Source organism: Rhipicephalus microplus, chromosome 2 (assembly GCF_043290135.1).
Source record: "Rhipicephalus microplus isolate Deutch F79 chromosome 2, USDA_Rmic, whole genome shotgun sequence".
Classification (NCBI taxonomy): Eukaryota; Metazoa; Arthropoda; class Arachnida; order Ixodida; family Ixodidae; genus Rhipicephalus; species Rhipicephalus microplus.
Genome location: NC_134701.1, coordinates 90,229,251 through 90,251,274, shown reverse-complemented (window position 1 = coordinate 90,251,274; position 22,024 = coordinate 90,229,251). Strand labels below are relative to the sequence as shown.

The 22,024-nt window shown below is 47.1% G+C and overlaps 1 protein-coding gene across 3 annotated transcripts in view; it reads left to right on the top strand.

Annotated features, from left to right (window-relative positions):
* Positions 1 to 15,809, top strand: part of 14-3-3zeta (tyrosine 3-monooxygenase/tryptophan 5-monooxygenase activation protein zeta) — a 38,801-nt gene extending 22,992 nt beyond the window's left edge. For 2 of the 3 annotated variants that reach the window (XM_037422070.2, XM_075886625.1), the window contains 2 exons: positions 5,413 to 5,508; positions 14,021 to 15,809. In XM_037422070.2, the coding sequence (XP_037277967.1) occupies positions 5,413 to 5,508; positions 14,021 to 14,080 (156 nt within the window). In that variant the 3' untranslated portion in view covers positions 14,081 to 15,809. Of the gene's footprint in view, positions 1 to 22; positions 187 to 5,412; positions 5,509 to 14,020 lie in introns of all 3 variants that reach the window. The other variant, XM_037422071.2, reaches the window with a different exon arrangement.
* The last annotated feature ends 6,215 nt before the right edge of the window (positions 15,810 to 22,024 follow it).

Below are 22,024 nucleotides of genomic sequence, written 5' to 3'. Positions count from 1 at the left end.
CTCTCTTCCCTTTTGTAACCAGGTGTGGTAGAGGAGTCTCAGAAGGCCTACCAGGAGGCCTTTGACATCTCCAAGGGCAAAATGCAGCCCACGCATCCTATTCGACTCGGCCTGGCCCTCAACTTTTCCGTGTTCTATTATGAAATTCTCACTGCCCCTGACAGGGCCTGCCACTTGGCCAAGCAGGTAACGAACGGCTTAGAGTCCTTTTCTGCCATGCCTTTGGGTGCTTTGACCGCTGCCACCACTGCCTGCCTGTGCCACTAGGGCAAGGCTTGTCGTGACTGACCACGCCAGTTGTTGCTATTTGTCCACTAACTGCATGAGCCTGGGCAATGGCCGAGTATGCTATCGTCCCCTGGTGTAAGTCGTGACTACTTTAAGCATTCAAAGGTGTGCTTGAACTCTTCTGCACAGATCCTTTTGTGTGGTGCTGTGCAAGCTTTCACAGTCCGCTAAAGGTGCGCACTTGCTATTAGGTATACGGGTAGGTGTGGGCCGGCTGGTGGAAGTGGAGTATTGGGTGTTCGCAGTTGTCAATGTGTAGCGGCTTCCGCTTGGTAAATACGTTATAACATCAATACGATATTGGCAGTAAAAGGCATGGCAGAAAATGAAAACGCATGGTCGTGGCTTGCTTGGACTGGCAGTTTGAGATCAGTTTGAGATGTTCTTAAAATACTGGGCTTTTGAATTTTGTGTCGATAGAAATGGGCTGACCTCTCTTCAGACTTGCACTTCTATTTATGACATATTAAGTCTTATGCTCAGAATTTAGGGCTATTTCAAAACAGCATAAAAAAAAATTTACATTTTAATTCTCTTATTTCACTTAAGTGTAGTAAGGTTCATTGCTTTTGGCATTTAAATGAAGGAAATAAGACAAATTTTAGGGTCTCATTTTTTTCCTCTTAGTTACAAGTGTTTTTATCAATTCTTATTAATCTTTTGGCCTATAGTGATGTAAAACTGCATAGTATTGGCTTTCTACTGTATACAGTCGAGCCCACATACAACGGCCCCACTTAAGACGAACTTTCGCTTAAAACGAACAATATCGGCGTGACGATCAAAATATACATTGGTTCAATGGCACGAAATCGCACTTACAACGAACGTCTTCGAGAGCCGCTGATCTGTTACAGTGAACAGTCAGCGGTCTGCCGACTTCCCGGGAAATCGGTTTCGACCACCGATCAGGCATCGGCAAGGTGCCCATACATTTTTATTGTTAAATGCAGATTCTGCTTCCGCGCCCCTCTAGTTGCTGCTCTCCACGACCACTTTTTGTTATGCACCCCTCCGTCCTTTGTCCCCCAGCTACTCTGAGCACCCTGCATCACCAGACAAGGCCCGTGTTTTCACACTGCCATCGATCTTTCAAAGACCGGTCGGCCACGTACCCTGTTTTTGATCGCTGGTACTGTCGTTGGAGTCACCGGCCTGGAGTGACCAGATTATTTGCTAACATCGTCGGCCACCGACTGTATCAGATAGTCTGCGTCTAGTGTATGCGCGTACGCTACCCCACCGACTCTGATAATTTGAGATTCATTTCGTGTTTAGGACTTGTTCTCGCTCACTTCGCACTCGACTCGGCATGCCTTCCGCGCGTGTGCGAAAGCGGCTGTTAATTTGCGCTGAACGTTCGTGAGGCCACGCCAACCCGTCGCCGCAACAAAACGATTTCTTGATCACGGCCGCTGATTCTTCCAACGCCGCCGCGCGCACCGAACGAGGCGGCCATGCTTTGACTTCTGTGCGCGCTGACACTCTCAAGTTTTTCTATATGAGAGTTTCGCGGACCTTTCAAGCAAGCAACCCACCTTCCTTGTGTTTTGGTTATCAAGGTTGCCCTCCCGCCGCATCCTCCCCTCTTTTTATCGCACTGAGGAAGGAATCTTTCATTCCTCCGTGCTTTATCGCAACTCCTTGCCCTTCTCTCTCAAGCCTGCTCTCCTCTCTTGATCAGAACCCCTTCGCCCGTCTCCACCGCTCCGCGACGCGCGCCCAGAGCTGTTCCACGCGTGTGCGCGTCTTGCTCACTCTTTGTGTGCGTGTGGTCTTGATGGCCGACGGGAGGACTGGCACGCTTTTTCGTGCTGTACAAAAAAGTCTAAACTGACCGCTTGGTTTGAGCGTAATCCGCGTGTGTGTCGCGTTGCGGAGCGCTTGCTCATAGCTGTTGACCACCTGGCAGCCAACTTGCCGCTTCGCGCGTCCCGGTATTCAGGTGTGGAGGTGGTGAATATTTCGTGGGTGGCGGTGACAGCTACATGTGAGCGAAACTATTTTCGCGAAGCCGACTTCATCGATCGTCGGGCCCGATGCCGAGCCTGAAGCTTCCGAACAGGACCACTACAGCGGTGACTTGTGGCAGCGCGTCGTCGACTCCGACCTGGGAGAGCGGGTAGGGCATCTGTTGCGATGATTTAATTACGGCCGATGATGAGGACGACACTGCAGAACCGTGCACGGATTGGGGCATTGTGAATGAAGTACGTGGCAAGAGCGATTTGTAGGAATCGGAGTGCGAGAACGACGAAGCTTTAGAGCCAGCGCCTCATGCAGCTTATGCCACGGGCCTCGGCGAACGAGCAGCCTGCCGTTTCAAATGAACTTGAGATCGCCCTTATTGTTTCTGCTCTTCGAAACATGTTGATAACGGACTTTTTGGGGCAAAAAAACTTTGTTTTCACTCGCAACTTTTTTTAAAAGCTGTGTTTCATTTACTACGAACTTCCGGATACAGCGAACGGATGCTGCGTCAGGCTCAGGTTCGTTATAAGCGGGCTCGACTGTATAATGCAAATCACTCTACTGTTCCCACATTTTACCTCCGAGAGTAACTAAATACAGTTATTGCACGAGTCTTGTGTGATGGTGGGGAGTAGTCTCAATCATTTTTGCCTAGTACCGTAATTACTCGAATCTAACGCGCACCTTTTTTCCGGTTAAGCGAGTTCATAAATCGCATGCGCGTTAGAATCGAGTACGAACAAAAAAATTACGGTCAATCTATTGCCATCGCAAATCCAAAATGGCCGCCCCCTACGTGCGTCGGCATGGTGCGTCGGCTATTTCTGCCTATGTGTTTACCATGTGCGGCACTTCGTACGTGTGCTGAGGAGTTCGTCATCTAGTAGTGCATTAGCATCGACGACGTGGAAGGGCCGACTCCAAAAACTCGAGTGCACCACGATGCCGCTTTTAAAAGAAAAGTCATCGCGTGTGCAGAAACGGACGGAAATCGGGCCGCATCGCGGTCCTTCTCGAAACGTGCGTGCGGGACCGGCGGAAACAAAAGCAGAAGATTGTCGACAGCAAAGCTTCACGCAAAGGCTTCAGTGAACCACAGCAGGGTCGGTTTCCGCAAATTGAAGAGCTGCTCCGCGAGTATGTGCTTGAGGAGCGAGTGGCACAGCGGCCCATGATGACAGAACTGCTCCAAGTGCGGGCTATGCAATTAGTCTTAGAAAAAAGTCTAATGCGGAGCCTGTTTAAAGCGAGCAGGTGCTGGCTAATTAACTATATGAAGAGGAAAGGCTCTTCCCTCCGAAGGGGAACATGCATATGCGAAAACTTTTGCGGAGAAGTACGATGAAAAGCTTTACAGTTTTCAGAGGTTTGTCCTAAACTTGCGGCGCAACAACGGCTACCTGCTTGGGCAAATCTGGAATGCCGATCAGACGCCTCTTTACTTCGACATGCCTGGCACCACAACTGTCGAGAAGAAGGGGGCGAAGCAAGTTCGCGTGCTGACATCGGTCCACGGTAAAACTACAGTGACGGCAATGCTCTGTTACACGTCAGATGGGCACAAGCTTCGCCCGTACCTCATATTTAAATGGAAGACAATCCCGAAAGGAATCGTTTTTTCGAGTGGTGTGATCGTGCGGGCCAGCAAAAAAAAAAATGGGTGTGCGTTGCAATCGATGTCTTACTTTTTTTTTTTTTTTTTTTGCGGTGGAAATCGGGTGCGCGTTACAATCGAGGGCGCGGTAGAATCGAGTAAATACGGTATACTCTTGCCCATAATCTCTCAATTAAAGTCTGCTGATTTTTACATAGTAGATATTATTAGGGAAACAGATGAACATTAAATTTTTTCATTGCTGGACAGTGAATGATGCAGTGATTAGCAGGTGCCAATACAAACTTGCATGCATTATTGCATCCTTTGTAGCATATTACAGCAAAAGCTACTTTTCATAGTTCAGCATATGAAGTCAAAACATTTGAGTTGTGTGATAATTTGTATTCTTGGCCTTTAATCTGTGTGGGAATGGGGAGATGTCGCATGAAAGCGATTAATGGCCAAGCAAGCTGTGGCATGTGCCAGTTACTGCAAGTGTATCTTTGTGAAGTGCTATATTTGCTTTAAATGCAAGGATGAAAGTGCAGCCAACTAGCGTGCTGTTCGAATATTTTACCTTCAGATATGTTTGCCAAGTATATTGCTTGCCTGCATGTATTTTAAAATACAATTTTGTGCAATTCTGTGAACGAGTTAGCCGTGGTGGCATAAATTTTCAGCTAGCTGGTGTTTCTACTGGTATACTTCATTCCAGGTTCATTGCACATGCATGTTTTAGTCAAGGTTCTGTTAACAGGTTGAGTGTTAGCATTAAATGACCAGAATGCGAGTGTGACAAATGCAACTCGTAAATTTTGGCATGCTACACTACACATGGTTTGCCAAATACCTGGCTATACTTAAGTTGTTGGAGATGGAGCAGGGCTCTTGCATGTGGGTACAGAACTTTCTTTAGTAGCCCTGCCTGCTGAAATGTCTGTCCAATATATTTGTTTAAAACACTGTTAAGTATGTTCGGGACCTGCACACATTAATTTTAAGCTTCTTTTGTGAAGCACCCCATGTGAACACTGTCTTGAAAAAAGTAGCAATGAAATAAACTATTCGAGAAATATCGTCCATTTTCGAGCCATCTTTAAGGGCGTTGTCTGTATGAAAATATTGCAAACTAGATTGCAGGTCTCTCCTTATCGGCCACCATTATGGGAGACTTCCCTTATTCCTCTAAAGATCCACTCTGAAACATTTTTTTTGTCTTGGTCACCTGCTTGGAATTCAAAACTTTGGAGACAAACGTAGCTTCATCTTCCGTGAACACATTCTCTTATTTTTGTATTCACCTTGTTCAATAATATACTCGGGAAGAAACATTGTTTGCAAGCTCCCTAGTGTTTTTTTTTTTATTATTGCTTCTAAGAATGCTTAGAAATTCATTCCTTATGGTGCACCTTCCGAAACACATTATGCACAATATTTTCCTGGTGTTGAATTGCAGCTTCACATATCAACTGTGAAAAGTGTACACATTTGTGAGCCTAGAGATGTGTGTACGTTCACTTAATGGAACCTGAACAAGTGCAAAATTTTTTCTGCAGGCATTCGACGACGCCATCGCGGAGTTGGACACGTTAAATGAGGATAGCTACAAGGATAGCACGCTCATAATGCAGCTCCTCCGAGACAACCTCACGGTGAGTTACCCATTGCTCTGTGGGTAGCTTTCTTGTGTGCCACTGTTACTCGTATGTTACAGTGAAAGCTCGCTGATTGGACCTTCAGTAGTCGAGAACATGCAGGACTCCTCTGGTCCTAATAAGCATACGTATTTATTGGAATGGGTCTTACTAATTTGGTTATGATAGGTTTCAACATGGGTAATCTAAGGACAAAGGGAAACAGTTGCGCCACAAAAAAAACATTAAAGCATTGGGGTTCTAAGAACACAAAATGAGGCTGTGTCAACGTGTAAAGAGTTCGGTAGGACACTAAAAGACTTGTAATCATCTCGGATATTCTATTTTTAGCGTTACTGGTAAACTTGCACATAGAGGTTACTATGACATCAACAGTGCCCAATGTGGCAGTGCTACTTCAACGCTGCGAGTGCTTTGTAAAATTGACATTCCTGTGCTCCTTACGGGGCACTACAATGATAAGGTGCCCAAATGAAATTCTTGGACCTCGCGCCGACTGCTCTCTCAAGTTTTCTTATGTGCGTTTCGGCCCCGCCGCAGTGGTCTAGTGGTTAAGGTACTCGGCGTCTGACCTGCAGGTCGCAGGATCGGATCCCGGCTGCGGCGGCTGCATTTCCGATGGAGGCAGAAATATTGTAGGCCCGTGTGCTCAGATTTGGGTGCACGTTAGAGAACCCCAGGTGGTCGAAATTTTCGGAGCCCTCCACTTTGGCATCTCTCATAACTACATGGTGGTTTTGGAACGTTGAACCCCACATATTAATGGAGTTGTGCGTTTCGGAGACCTTGCAAGGCCTTCTTCTCGCTTGTTCTTACTTTCAAGGTCTCCTTCCCGCAACACCTTCGCCCGTCTCCACCCGCTCTGAGACTCCAGCCACACTAGCTCGAATTCAGAGGTTTCCTTTTAGGACTAGAAACAGTCCCAAAGCAGTTCCACGCGGGCTGGCTTCCATGTCGTGCATGCGTGTCTTGCTTGCTGTTGGCGAGTGTGTGTGTGGTCAGGATGGCATACGGTAGGCCTTCCACACTTTTTTCCTGCCACTCAACAAAGTGTTGAAAGTGTGACTGCTTGGCTTGGGTGTAAACCACGTGTTTAAAGGGAGATACTACTCGAAGACACTTTATTTTTTTAATATTCACTCTAGAGCAATGAAACTTGAGCTGTGTATGGAACTTTTTATGTTGATTTCGAATATTTAATTGGTTTTCTTGCTAGTTGCATACTTTTTAGCTCTGCAACATGGCAAGGTGAAAACCTTAACCCTTATGCTCCCCTTTTGCTTTTTTTTTTTCTTGTGCTTCATGAGCGAGGGAAACCTATTTGAAGAGTGAGGCTCAACTCTTCAACTCATTCAATCAACAATTTTACCATACCATAATTCTTACTATTCATAGTTCGTAATGTTTCAAATAGTGTAAAATGCAAATAACTAATTAGGAAGCACATACAAAATATCTGATAAGCTTGAAAAATAATACCTACCCTAATAAAGGTTTACATACAATTTTTATTATACTATAAAATATTGACATTTAAACTAGATAATTATATTTGTAACTCTTTGGAAAAAAATTGGGCAAAATTTTATGCAGATCTGTGCACTAGAAGTGCTCAAAAAGGAGGGGCACACTTAAAAAAAAAAAATTTGTGTTTTGAGAAAAACAAGTTTGAAAGGTAAACTTCAGTGTATTTATGAAAGATAATAAATCTGATGAACTTTGCACACCAAAAAGAAAAATCCTTCTTTTGGTGGTAAATGCTGTCTAGAAAAAAACTCTAATGCTGAATTTGAGTTTTACCATACTCAAGGAACAAGCTTCTGAAATTATCCAGCTGAATATGCTTTCGAGACCTCTGAAAGTTGTTTATTTGAATTGGAAGTTTTTATTTGAAGTATTATTGAATTTGAAGTTTCATTGCAACCAACTTTGTGAAGCGTACAAATTATAGTGCACAAGCTCTAAAGACGCCGAAAAATGAGGAACTGAGAAAAAGCGGTTTCAAAGTTCAAAAACATGTTTAAGGGGGGATGCTACACCTTCCAAAAACTCTTTTATTTTTGCGAGTACCTCAGTCAAATTTGGAGAGCCTATGTAGATTTTACTGCTGATTTCAAAAATCTAATTCTTTTTTTTGCTGTGACAATTAGTTTTAAAGATATAATGAACTGCGACTTTTTCAATTAAGGCCTAATTAGCTAATTAACTGTAACTTGGATATTGATGTGCAACCTATAGAACCAATTCGGTATGTTCACAGTGTGCAATAAAGGAGAAATCATTGTTCTGGGCTATTTCGAAGCAAAGTTGTGGGATGTTGAATATGACATGAAAAATTTCCCCATCTACACTTGAAACAAAAGATCCATTTAGAGAATTTTCTCCAAAAATTATTACAATAAAACTTACTTTACGACACATCCCCTGCATTTATCTTCGAAACAAAAAAGAAATCGTAATGATAACCCAGATAGAACAAGAGATATTGCTCCGGCATAATGGGAAGCACATGAAAATTGTCGTTTTGAGAAATCGAGAAAAAACGTGGGCACACATTTTTATTGCAGAAGATGCAACAAGACAACCTCAAAACGCACCAGAAGCATAGTCTGAATGCATTCTGTGCTCATGCCTCCTCTTCACTAGCTTCCGGAGTTCCAATGAGGCTGTTCTTTTCTTGTTGGAGACAATGCTGCGACGGTGGTCTTTTTCTCTCGCTCTTGCCCGTGTTGCAATTGCCCGTGTTGAAGCGCAGCACTGTTTCTGCAACAGCTGCTTCAACAGCGAACAGGGACGCATGGTGCTCCTTGGGGGCCAAACTCCAGATTACCGAATGTAGGCTCTCGGAGTTCTGCGTTTTGCCGCGTTCGCACCTCTGAAGCAGGGCTCTTTCCAAAAGCCGGGTATAAACCGGTAGTAATGCCTCTGCCACGTCTTTCGGTAGATTGTAGGCATGCCTGGGGTCGGGCTCACCCTTTGCTTTTGCGGCATTGTGCCGACACCATGAAGTTTCACCAGCTGGGCACAGACTGTGGTCCGAGCATTCATCAGTGGAGGTGACGTGGCGGTATGTGGCCATCACAGCCTTTTGCATCTCGCCCACGTCACCTTCATGCGATTTCAGAGCCCGGCCATAATATGTGCTCAGCCTGGTGATCAGCTCACCTGTGAGCCTGCCTTTCCCACCAAGGCCTCTTTTCCCATCGCACTTTTGTTTCTGCACCAGGTTTCTCAATGCGGTGCCCATCCGTTTCTGTACATGATTAATACAGTCTTCCTTCTGCACGTCAATGTAACCATACACCTTGGCGTCTTGTATGGCGCAAAATGTCCTAGTCTCCATCAGACAGCATAGTTGTGTAGCGCAGGCCATGGCGTTCAAGCGACCTCTGAAATAGAATTAGAGCCGCCTCCACTTCCATTTGCCCCGCTTTGCTGCTCGTATTTTTTTGGCATTTGTGGTTAGCCTTCCATTCTTGATAGCCCTCACTACTAGGCTTTGGGCCCACCTCGCAGCCTAGGCAAAAGTTGGAAAGAACGACGTAGTCCAACACGTAGCCACTAAATAATTCGATAACTGTGCCCACGCCGATGTGGGAAGAATGGCCTCGCGTCTTCCACGTGCCGTCGTAGCTAACGGCAATATTGCCCCGGTGGCCGAAGCACAAGTCATCATAAATTGTTCTAACCTTTTCCGCACATTCGCTCATAGCGGACTCGGCCGCTCGCGTTGCAGCGGGTGCCAGCGTGTTCTTCAAATGCCGCTGAAACGTCTTGTGGTGCATACCGCGGTGTGAGATGCCCATTGTTGCGAAAATATCGTTGATTTTCGTTTGGCCGTTGCCGGTAGCCATCATCGCCCTCGAAGCGAGATTTACTTCAAACGGATTGCACGTTTCCGTGCCGTTCGCGCGGGGCGAAGTCCATTCGCGATCTCGCCGCACCTTTCACACTGCACTAGCACTTTCACGGCAAGTCCGTAGTCCCGATCCCCTCTGACGATCGTAGCCGGTCCGTGGCAGGCTTTGCAACACAAGGCACCCATTATCGCGTTTAGGATATCTAGATGCATAAGCAGATAAGGAGCAGCGTGGTCAGAGTCCTGTGTGGTTGCCTCGCTACAACTCGCGGTGAAAAAGTCAATTTTCCGTGCAGTTGCTGGCGCCGATGAAAGCCGGTCGAGCGTCGCTTTCTCCCGGGCATGATTTTCTTCAACTTCGGCGTTTGTCACCACCTTGGCGTCGATTCGTAGTCGTCCGGAGTTCGCTTCACCGTCATCGTAGTCGGAGGCAACGCGCTCGGTCGCACCATCGCTGAACGGCCGCAGAGCGTCGACACATCGTTCGTCAGAGTCAACCAAAGGCTCTGATGACTTCGTAGACTTTCTCCCACGACCTTTGCGTTTCCTGCGACCAAATGCGTGCACGGTCCGATACTTTTTTGCGTTTCCAGGCATGGCGATACGATCAGAAGCTTCAGAGTGCTCTGCCGATTTCGAGGCGTCACAGCGGTAACCCTTTCAAAATGGCGTCGGGTCGCGTATGCAGGCGCAAGCCGCGAGTTTCCAGCCAACCGGAAAGCGCCATTTCAGTCACGTGCGCCGTTTAGCCAATGGCAGTGAGCGCGGCTCTTCGTCTTTGAGGCCCCGTTTTTCGAGCCGGGGAAACGCTCAATGTTGCTTACTGAATAAAAAAAAACAGCTGAAAACGCGTTCTTTCAAACAAGACCAAAATGGCGCCGATCGAGCGCGTAGTTCCCGCGTATCGTAGAGCTGAAACCTGCGCTATTCGCCCTCAATTTAAAGGGCAGGACGCCCGTTTTCGGTTTTTTAAAGTTGAATAACGATAAAAGTTGATGGTATTCGGCTATGAAATTTTGTAATTAGGTGCGCAATGATGTCGGGAACGCGAAAAGAAGGTCCGTGAAAACTCGATTTTTTGGCTGATTTTCGGTCCCGAAGTGCCGCGTCCCCCCTTAATGCTATACTCTTCAACCGATTTGAATGAAATTCAGAGAATGTCAGCAAAGCTATCTTGAAAAAGTTGAGTTTCAGAATAATCCAGCACTATATATTGGACCCTTAGTCTCTACAAGCTGTCTCCTCCCGACGGGCATTTTTTTTTTTTTTTTTTCGCTACTGCGGTGATGGGCCGTTGCTCTCGGGCTCATTCGATGTTTCGGCGGTGGTATGCACTTTTTTTTTGCGAATGGCAGTTCTTGTGACGCACCGGTTTTTTAACACCAATGATTGCACAAAACCCGCACAAGCTGCTCGTGTCCGACGCCAATCGCACGCGGTGCGACCACAGACTTCATCATGCTCACAGCGAAGCTGTCCCGTGCACTGCCGCTGGCGGACGTCTCCTCGCTTCCACTGCATGACGGATACACGCGACTTGACGCATACGTGGACAAAACAACAGTTGCAGCAAACATGTCATTTCGTCGCTAAAGTTCCGAAAGCGATGCCAGGCCTTATCGTCTACTTAACATTACTCAGACAGCTCGCACCGCCCGCAGTTGGAGCATACTACGCCACTGACGAGGTTCTACATCGCATGGGTCTCGCAAATAAATGTGCTTCTACGTTCGTCCTGACACTTGCTTTAGTCATCGAGCATCTTTATCTCTCACTCTGAAGCGCTGACGAAGTCATTGACGGTAGGAATAAAGCTTGAACAATCCAAATCTGGTGTGTCGCTGCTGCCGCGGCTAGGCCTAGCAGCAGACGGACCTCTCGCCGGCGCTCACTGCTTGCGTTTGGGGTGCCTTCCCTCAGACTGGTGCCGCCTAATGAACTTCCGTGAACGAAAGTAGCGTTTCTCGCCGGCATTCATGGCGCGGAAATAACTCGGCGGTTGTGTTCGTCAATGTCTCGGTGAAAGCAGAAGGAAGAAAGCGCTCGCATCCGACTGCACGGTGGAATGCTCGCACCCAATGGCAGGGCTCTGATCATACCACGTGACTTCCAAGGCCCAGTCGCCACGCTAGAAAGCTGTGTGAAAACGATTTTTTCGTTGTATTTTTAGCATGAATGCTGCTTTGCCGAAGTGGGCTCTGGGAGAAGAGGGTTAGGCCTACATGCCCGCGAAATTTCAAGAGCCGGCGATGCCTCCGCGTGCGTGAAAATCGGGTAACTTCGCACTTTCACGAGCCACCGCGAGTGCTTTAATTGTATTTTTCGATAACTTCTAGCCGATTCTCAGCCTAGATTATTTAATACATTAAGGAGAAGGCTTGGAGGAATACAAAATGCAAGAAAACACAACATCGACTTTTTCGAAAAAAATCGCGGTTTTTCGACCTGCATCTCCCTTAAAATAGAATTAAAAAGAAAAACAAGCATGAGTTAGAAGCTTGAGCAATTTCATTGTTCTATTCGGTCTTTTTGTTTCCACCTTTTTGCTATTTCCATAGTTCACACAGCTAAGTGGCCTTTCACACAGGTATGCAGTAGCAGACAAAAGCCTAAAAAAGTTGATTGCACTATACTAAGCTGTTAATTATATCACGTGCTAAAGCTAAATTTCAAGGGGTACACTTGCAAGGGCTGTCTTCCCCAGCCTGAACACAAGTCCGTACTCTCTTGACCACCCCATGATTTACGCCAATGATGCTACTATACGGCTTGTATACTAGCTGCATACTAGCATGTGGAATGTTTAATAATAATAAATATTTATTAGATGCTTCAGTGATGTTTCAGACATCAAGAGTCGTTAGTAACATGCATCTGCTTTGAAAACAATAGCAAACTTAAGCTATAGCATTTTTTTTTCTGCTCTGAAGACACTTAAGCCTGCTCCAAAGCACCATTTTATCTGCTCCAGAATCTGCTCCAAAAAGCAAAAGGCAGCTTCCATCACTGAAAGAGGCTTCATCCTAAATTGAGGACTCTGCAGAGAGCAATGCTAAGTAAATTGATTGGTGTAACCTTAAGAGACGAGAGCAGAGTTGGTTAGGCAACAAACCAGTGTTAAGAATATCACAGTTGAAATCGAGAAGAAATGAACGTGAGCCGAGCATGTAGCACATAGGTAAGATAACCACTGGTTAATAAGGGTGACTGGATTCCGAGAAAAGGCTATCTCGCAAGAGGGAAACGGAAAGTTAGGTGGGCCAATGAAGTTGAAAGTTCGCAGGTACGATGTGGCAGCACAAAGCACACGACCGGGCTGATTCATGGGAGAGGCCTTTGCCCTCCAGTGAGGCTGATGATATTGGAGCTTTTTGCATGCTCGTTAGCGGTGTTAGATGCCTCGCACACTCTGAGGGTAGTTTGAATATTGTATTTTCTCGATCACCCATGTGTATACCCCCCCCCCCCCCCCCCTCCATTATGAACCTGCGCATTAAAATTCACGTTGAACTCGCAACCAGAGTTTAGTCCCAAGTCTGCGTAAATTTTGTTCTGTGCGAGAAAATAGGTCATTTGGTGTGAGGTGTGGTGTCAGTTACAGAGCTAAATTCAAGATACTGTGTCTGCTGGGACTGATGTGACAAGTGAGAATGTCATGTATAGGCTGTGTCGGGAAATGTGACCAATGTTCTGAAGAAAATTGGTGGTAAATGCGGTATTTGCTCACCATCTTAACAATTGCTTTTTCTTTAGTAAAGGCAGGCATCTTCGATGAATACATATAATTTGGGACAGTAACTAAGAAAATAGAACCTATTTTTAATTAACGAGGTTCTGGGTGTGTGGCACATATGTTAAAAAACGGGAGTGATGTCCATTGTAATTGTCTGCCTATTGTGCTCATTCGTGCTTTGTTTTCGGTTTCTCTATTGAATTTGCCTTGCTTTCATAATGCCACAATAATGGACTGCCTTTTCTATATCTAAAAGCTGCAATGGGCTTTTAGCATGAGACTGCGTAACTGTACTAATTAAAAGTTGATTCAATGAACTTTTCCAACGAATGTCCTAAATTATGTCTTCGACCATCTTGAGGTGCAAGCCACTGCAGAACAAGCAGTGGTGAAGATGGTGAGCAAATGCAGGTTTGCGTTTTTTTTTTTTACACATTTCTGGTAGAAACCTCTTTATATTGAGTATTTTGATACTTTTTCGCGTGTCTTGTCAGTGGCGTTGTAGCAGGATTTGCCTGTCCTAAAACACAGTAGTATGACCTCAATTAACTTTGGGTTCTTTTGAATGCACAATTTAACATTTGAACTTTGCTTGCTCATATGACCATTAACTTGGCTACTGCGACAAGCAGTTTTTTTTTTTTTTTCGATGTTATGCTTGCATAGTTATAGTTCGGTTGCACATCTTGGATGACGAAACCAAAATTGGCCCAAGTCTCATTATCTCTGCTAGATAGTTTCTTTGTGATTATACTGTATGAAAGGTCTGGTAAATGAAAAAACATACAGAAGCAGTATTGGGGGTCCTGTTTTAGTGCAGTGTCAGTAGTGAATCTCTGCAACGATATTTCTAGTGCATGCACTGCAGCTTGTGCAAATGGCAGGCTGGTGACTGATGTCGTCATTGTTCTGTGCAGCTTTGGACGTCGGACACCCAAGGGGATGGCGACGAGCAGCAGGAAGGTGGTGACAATTGATCCTCGTGTGTGCGCCCAGCCCCTTCCGCGTGCATTCCCATCGCGCTGCGGCCGCCCCAGCAGCAACGTCGACTCCGTCGCCCCTCGCTGCAGCCGGCCGATGGCGGTGATGCTGCTGCTGCCGATGTCGCCGCCGCTGCCGCCGCCCTCCTCCCCTCCCTCTTCACCGTCCTTTCTCTCTTCCTACTGCCGCCTTCTCTGGTCGTCGTGGTCTTTGCCGCCGCTGCGCCTCCTCCTGACTATCTTCTTTTCGTTCGTCGTCTTGTTTCGTGTCCACTGTGTGGAAGGCACCCCTCGTTCTTCGGTAAATCTTGTCTTGCCAAACCTCACCCGAGGGGGGGCAAAAGGGTCTCGAAACAAAGCAAGCTTCGTCGAGCGGCTACGTTGTGTGATGTCACTTTTTTGAGCCGTGCTGTGTGTAGTGTTGCGGCCGCCTAAGTACCCCCCCCCCCCCCCTCTTTTTTTCTTGAGCTGTCCTTTTCTCCTTCCCACGTCTAGAGGGGGAGGAATGCCAACTGGTCCAATGTTCTTTGTGCTCCCACATTTTTTTCTTTCATTTTCAAAAAAATTATCTGCTTTGAAAGTGCAGCCTGTATTTAACGGTGGTTGCGTTCGTGGATTCAGTGTGCGAAGGGTACTTGCATCCTTTCGGACAGCTGGTTCCCCTGTTCCTTTCACCCAGAGTTGAACCCTGCCCTTCATGTTTTTTTGTTCTCTTGCGGTTGTGCCTAGGTGTTTTTGGTCAGGGAGGTTGGCCGAAGTTGCTCCATACGTCCCTCAACAAACCCACCCGCCGTTTGTTCACTGCTGTTTCGATTTGTCGGATCCGTTGTAGCAAAAAAAAAGCATTTCTCCTCTCTCCCTTTGTTAAGACTGTTTTTTGGAGGGAGCATTAACAGCGAGAATCCAGTCTTCCGTTGTTTTATTCTCTTATGCATTGTTTTACTTTGTTAATTTCTTTCCTGTATGAGTGGAGGGAGTCGTTTATCCGGGCTGGACATTTTCCACAAGTGACACTGGGCCGAGGCAGTGTGTGCAAGTTCAGGTCTATACTCAGATACGAGAAAAAAAAAAACTTGGGTTTAACACTTCTTTTTGAAAAGATTTGTGCCTCCCGTTGGACGACGCGACGGCAGCGACCACTTTATTTCTCTCTCCTGCCACTACCTTTGTCTCGGACATAATTTTTAAGTGTTCAGGTTCGTGTACAGCTTTTTTTTCCTGTTCTTCAACTGTTTTTGTTAGTTTTTTTTTCTAGGAGGATGACGTTCTAGTGATGCAGAGCTTTTTATTTGTTCAACAAAGAGAAGGCAGGGGGAGGGATTGCATAGAATAGGGAAAAAAAAAACGATGCGCGGCGGCCTTCTTACTCCGCCTTGATGTAGGAAGTGCTTCTTTTCTGTGAAACGTAAGGGAGGGGCCAGCGAATGCCTGCGACCACCACTACTGTATTTATGATCTTCCGTAGCCGACCACTTTTGTTTCGAAGCCGTCACTCCTGTTGACATTCTCGTTTTCTCGTGTTAAGGACTCCCCACAACTTGGTCCTCTTTCTCTCCTTGCCCTCCCTTGCCCCTTCCTTCTCCCTTCTCGCAGCAGCATCGTTATATTAAAAAAAGAACATTGTCATTTACTGGAGCTGTCACCCGATTCCTTTTGTTTGCCCTCCTGTTTGCGCATACAGTGTACTGAGAACTGATGGAAGAGAAACGTGTGCCCTTGATTTCGATCCCCGGTGGTGATTTTTCCTTTTGTACTTTTTTTTTGCCCTACACGCTAGCGCGTTTCGTGTTTTCCTGTGCAAAGCCTTGCGTGCGACACACTGGGCAGTGTATGTGTGGCTGTTACATCATCGGATACCCGTCCTCCCTGAAGACTTCTAAAGTGATCAACACCTGTTGCCCAAGGGGGCTTCAGATGCGCGCCGGTTTGTCTGGCCTGTCGGGCCAGGAACCTTGGCCGATTAGTAGTGGACGATGGATAATGGAATTGACACCCAAACACGAGCCTGCTTCTCCTGCAGCTGTGGGAGTTCAGATGCGTGGACCACTTGCAGCAGCAGCGGCGGCGATGGTCTCAAGTAGTGCTTCCTCATAGCCATAGTTTCAAGTGTGCCTGTTGAATGTTAAACAGGCTAATCAAATTAGTCCTTTGTAGAAACTTGACCACCAGCTTTCCCCACAGCCATCGGCTGGCTGCAGTAATGTTCTGAGGGAGTAGCTATTCAGGAATTTACTGTTGAAATAGTTAGGAGTACCAAAACCATTTTATACAAGCTTGGCAACGACTGCTTACCTTGAAACTAGAAGCACCCTGCCGTTCTGCATCCACTGCCGTGACGACGTACACTGCAGCCCTAGAAAAGTACTGCTTGCCATTGCCACGCACTTGGGATGGCTCATGGAGTTGTCTTCAGCCGAGGAGTGTAGGAGATTGTGCAGTCATGCTGTAGTGCTCGGTTTAGCCTGGCTTTAGAGACGTCGCTACTTTACCAGCCTTGTAGTCAACAGGCGGAAAAAGTGGGACCTCCTTTTGAGACTTCATTTGCTCACATATTGTACAGTGCTAAAAAGCCCAAACTATTTTCACAACTCAACCAAGTGGTGGAGTATGTGTCAAGAGTCATTGACAAGACCACCTGAGATACTTGTTCACGCAATCTTTAACCAGCCACAGTCGTAGACGTCAATGTCATTAGCTCTCTGAAGGACGGGCATAATTTGTCGCAGCGACTGACATCACATGGCCATTGACTTTAGTAGCAAACAAACCTTGCGCAGTGCAGCATGCTTTTGGCTGGGGCTCAGTTTTACTGCCAGTTCAGAGCAACGCGCCTCGTACATGGTTGCGTTGGCAGCACGTGTGTGCCTGCGGAAGGGCTTTCTAAAACATGAGGCTTTTTTTAAGTGGGGCTTTCTAAAACATGAGGCTTTTTTAAGCATTTCAGATCAATGTTGCACTGTCCGTGCTTAGAGGTCCTGCGAGTTTAACACGTCAAGTAAAGCGCGGTGTGATTTGTGCGTACTCGTGTTGAAAGTGAGTTTGCTCGGACGATTGCCAGTATTCGCAATAAGCCAAAGGTGTTGACGCACTTGCTGCACATTAGTACTCTCGCACTTGTCCTCCTGATCATCGCAAACAGTGCCCTGCCATCGACCCCTTCGCGTGGTTAACGGTTTAAGGTGTGCGCAAGGCCAGGCCAGATGGCGACATCTGAAGACGTGGTAGCTACTTGCAGATCTTTGTTTAGCGAGACATACCTTGAGTGAGAGGCTACTGATGAGAGTGCACGGGTGGAGTCTCGTCGAGATGTCTCAATGGTCGCGCAGGAGCGACTGGCGCTTCGTAGTGCTGCTGTGGCGGCCGCTCGACTTTATAGAAAACAAGGTTGCTGCAGCGAGTAACGAATAGCGTGACGATTCCAGTCGGATTGTACGGACTGCATGTGGAGCCCTGTATTGTATGTGCGATAGCGTGCTTGTCGAAGTTCCGTGCAGTCCGTGCTGCTCAATCGTTGCCTGTCTCTCTCTTTGCAGCGACGTGAGTGTAGCAGTCACCAACCGGGGTGTTAAAAAAAGTTTGTCGCCGGACACCTGGCCTCGATTGCTGGGACAGTTGTTTGTAACTTGGGAGGCGGCGGCCGTCTTCTGTCGCCTTGGGCAGGAAGGCAGAATAAATGTTTTTGTGCAAGTAGTTTTTACCTGTACCCACGATGGCAGTGTGCCCATGGTTTTTCTTAGTTCTATGACGGATAGCGGGAGTATACTGGCGATCTTCGTGCTTGGCCCTGAACTCGTACCGTGACAGCGCCAAACCCAACCGCGAGTTGCCAAGCGAAGATTGTTGGGCTTAGGAGGGATATTTCTCTGCACCCGCTGTGGTCTAGTGGTGGAGCTCTGCCGCTGGCCCGAAGGTCGTGGGAAAGAATCGCGACCGCATTTTATTCCGACAGCAATTATGTGGACAGTCTCGGCTGGTTTTTGCCGTCGCCGCCGCACATTCACGTACGCGCTAGCCTGCTCTTTTTGCGGAGCAAGGTTCGTCTGCGTGCGTGTGCGCCGATCTCGTGAGCGAACAAGGGGGAGGGCCTATGGTTGCCGGGCTATCGCGGCAACGATTAGCGCACGGCTCTTGCTCCGCACATCAGGCTGGAGCAGCCGTCCACATATAGATGCGCTCAACACACAACGAACTGCCACGAGTGGCGACACATGACTTATAGCCCTTAGTACCATCATGCGCTGCCCACGGCGAAGTTTCTGATCAACGCCGTCGTATACGCACGAGCCTTGTTGTTGTCGTCTACTATGGCCGAGCCGAAGGAAGCATGCTTACCAAGCAAGCGCATGTTAACTACAATTGATATTGAGGCTAAAATTAGTCTTGCTTCGTTAAACATTCGAGTAGGTTGCTGTTGCATTCATTGCTTCGCCCCTTTTGGCAACTGACTTTTTGATGAGAGCGAAAGTGCCGGAGGACAGTGTACTCAAGTTTCCAGATGAACCAGAGGTGAAGAGAGTAAACTCTGACCATGAAAGACGTTGCAGTTCCTGCACGGGAGTCATGTGCATATAAAATGATTAAGCAAACGGGGCAAGTGTATTTTATTGCCTTGATGCCATTTTCCCAAAAAGGCTGGTCTACTTCAAAACCACAACTCCACTCTGTGGAGTCGCATGTCGTGCTTCGGGGACGAAAGTCGCGCTTTGGCGACGAAAATGCCGGCGATTCTCAAACTAGCCACAAGGACAAATGCACGGACAAACGTGTGCACTACGTTGCTGTGATTACACAAGTGGCGGCATGGTTTGTTCGGACATCGTCTGCAGTTTTTCGCTATTGCCGTATTATCTGCGAACAATGTTAACAGTCAACCATGATCAGAGTACGAGCTATCTGAGATGGCATCGAGTGTCTCGTTTCACGTGACGGTTTCAATGCTCACAGCCTCCCGTCTTGCACAATGTGTGTGTGCTTGTGTGTGTGTGCGTGTGTGATGCACGCAACGTAAACCACCTGCTTCCTTCGGGCCTCCGAAATACGTATGCCGGAGCAACGCCTCCTAGATTTCCCGTTCCCGGATTAGAGGTGGTCACTTGGGAAGCGGCGGTCGTCGGAACTATAGTGGTGGCGCCACCCAAGTAAGGGTGTCTTCAAATAGGTTTTTACGTTTTCAAAACTTATAGGCAACAAAAATAACGTAAAAGTTTTAAAAAGGCGTAAACGTAATTATATTTAACCCTACGTAAGTGACGGCGTAATTTAGCAAACAGCTTTTTCAATACAAGGCATCCTCTGAAATTAGCAGCAAACGCCAAAATTGCCGATCTCAAAGACCTTTATCCCTACGTAGGCAGCGCTGCCATTGCTTTCCCGTGCTCATCCGGCAGGCACGGGAAAGCAATCGCGGCGCGGGAAATCTAGGAGGCGTTGGCAGGCGACTCAATATGTATTAGTTATAGTTTACCGTTAGCGTGATGGCGGAAGTTAAAGGAATGACGTTACTAGACGGTTTATGGTTAACGTGATAGCGGAGATTAAGGGAATGACTTTCCCGTGCAGAAACGTTCGTTGTGGACAGTGTCTTGTAGTTTAGCGGAATAACGTTTATGTGCCTCAGCTGAGATGGTGCCGCCACCTATCGGATGGCCTCTGCAACCGCGCCAAGCATTGTTACAAGTTTATTTTACTAATAATAAAAGCAAATAAATATCAACCACGCACCAAACGCGAAAAAAAATTATGTTCCCGATTTGTTTGATCGATCTTGTAGTTGGGCCTTGACACGTTCGAAATGGGAAGCTATATCAAAAAGTACGCCAACTTATCCGTAATGCTCGGTCATCGAAGCTAACTGAAGGCAAGCGAAGCCACTTTAAACAGTAGTTTGCTGCGAGCAATTTGAACCATTCAACAACTACGCCAAAATCTCTTCGAAGCGGGCGTCCGAGAGCGCCGCCATGTTTACGTCACTTGCACTACCACGGTAACCTTAAATCTGAAAAATACCGCGCGTACGGTATATGCATCGTATATATGAATACATGAGCATAGGCCGACAAATGAGCGAAATTCTCGTGCGGACTGCGGTGGTTTAAGAGCTCACTGCTTCTAACTTGCGAGGATTGGGTCTGATGCCATCCTTGTCGACTCAGTGCCTCAGCACCAGAGTTTGACGTTCGCTAAAGCGCCATTTTTTTTGGAATTCAGAACCAGCCCGGCTTTTTCGATGCAGTCGAGAACAAGACTGAGACGGTTATGTTCTTCAAACGTGTGGCCAAAGATCACATCAAGGTAGCGCATGTATATTTCCCATTTCAGACTAAGTAATACTGTGTCCATAAATCCTTCAAGGGTGGCAGGGCCATTACAAATGCCAAAAGGCATGACATTAAATTTAAATAGGCCATCCGGAGTTACGAAAGCAGTCTTTTCTTTGTCGCCGGGTTGTTATTTGCCAATAACCGGATTGCAAATCAAGCGTTGAAAAATACGTGGCAGCATGCAAGTGATCTATGACGTCATCAATCCGCGGCAAGGGATATACGTCTTTCTTTGTCACAGTGTCTAGACGCCTGTAATATACCCAGAATCTGCAGGACGCATTCTTTTTCCTGACAAGATTTACCAGGGCAGCCCACGGGCTGGACGACCCTTGCACGACACATTCGTTCAGCATGTCCTTTACATGTTCGGCGATAACTTTGCGCTCAGAGGATGACACTCGATAGGGCTTTTGGTGGATGGGGTGTGCAGAGCCGGTGTCTATTCTCTGACGAGCGCGGGACGAGGGTAACTGAAGGGGTGTATCTCTATGTTTGAAGTCGAAAGCAGCAACATCCCGGGAAAGGACCTGTACTAGCGCTTGCCGTTCCGTTGCACTGAGAGCCTTGCTGATTATACCGAGTATTAGGTCTTCATCATGGCGAATATCGCAAGGCGAGGAAGAGGTGGTTAGGTTCGCAACTAGTGCCGCTATCGAGCTGCATGAGGCTTCATCGAAGAGAGCTGTCTTCATCCCGCGAGGCAGCACAACTGGCGTGCCAGTACAAATCAGCGCCCAGAATGTTGATACTCCTTTTGTCATGCACACAACACAACAGGGCACAAGTATGTCTTTCTTAGAACAGTTCTTGCGCAGAGGCCCCACTACAAGGTCAACACAAGCAGCATCAACCGCTGTGGAAGAGACTCGAACGGGCGTCAGGCACCAAGATGGTGCTATCACTTCATCAATCACACTCAAGTGTGTTCCTGTCTTCGCCACGGTAGTCTTCTTCGGAAAGCGACGGTACAAACAAATTGTTTAATGATATTTCCCCACTACCACAGTCGACGGAAGCACCGCATTGCTCCAGAAAATCTATAACAAGACTGGCATCGTGCGAACGAGATAGAACCTTAAATTCAGCTACATATACTTTTCTAGCCAATTAAACACTGACAACACACACACCAAGACGATGAAGCCACTCACCGCCTACACCGCGCAAGGTAATAGTATCGTTACATGAAAACTTGACTTGGGACCTAAGCGGTTTCTGAAGGCGAGACTCATCACAGACAGTCGCCCCAGTGTCAACTAGCATCATCGTCGGTATTCCATCTATCAACACATTCACTTTGTTTTTGAGCATAACAACAGGCAGAGGTATATCTGTTTTTGCCTGTTGTTATGAAAAAGACCTTCCGGCGACCTCACCTCCATTGGCTGCGGGTGCTAGTTTCCCGGCGGCGGAGAGGAAGAATGACGCAGAGAAGACGGCGAGCGACGAGAACTGTTGGATGGTGGTGTCAAACTGCGCTCGGATGCTGGCGAATTGCTGCGTCTCGTCTCGCGTAAAAAACGGTCCCTTGTAAACACGTAGGTCGTTCGCAGGTCATATGAAGCACCGGGTTTTGGTGGCGAAGACATGACTGGTGCCCTTCGTGACGGGCGGCGTT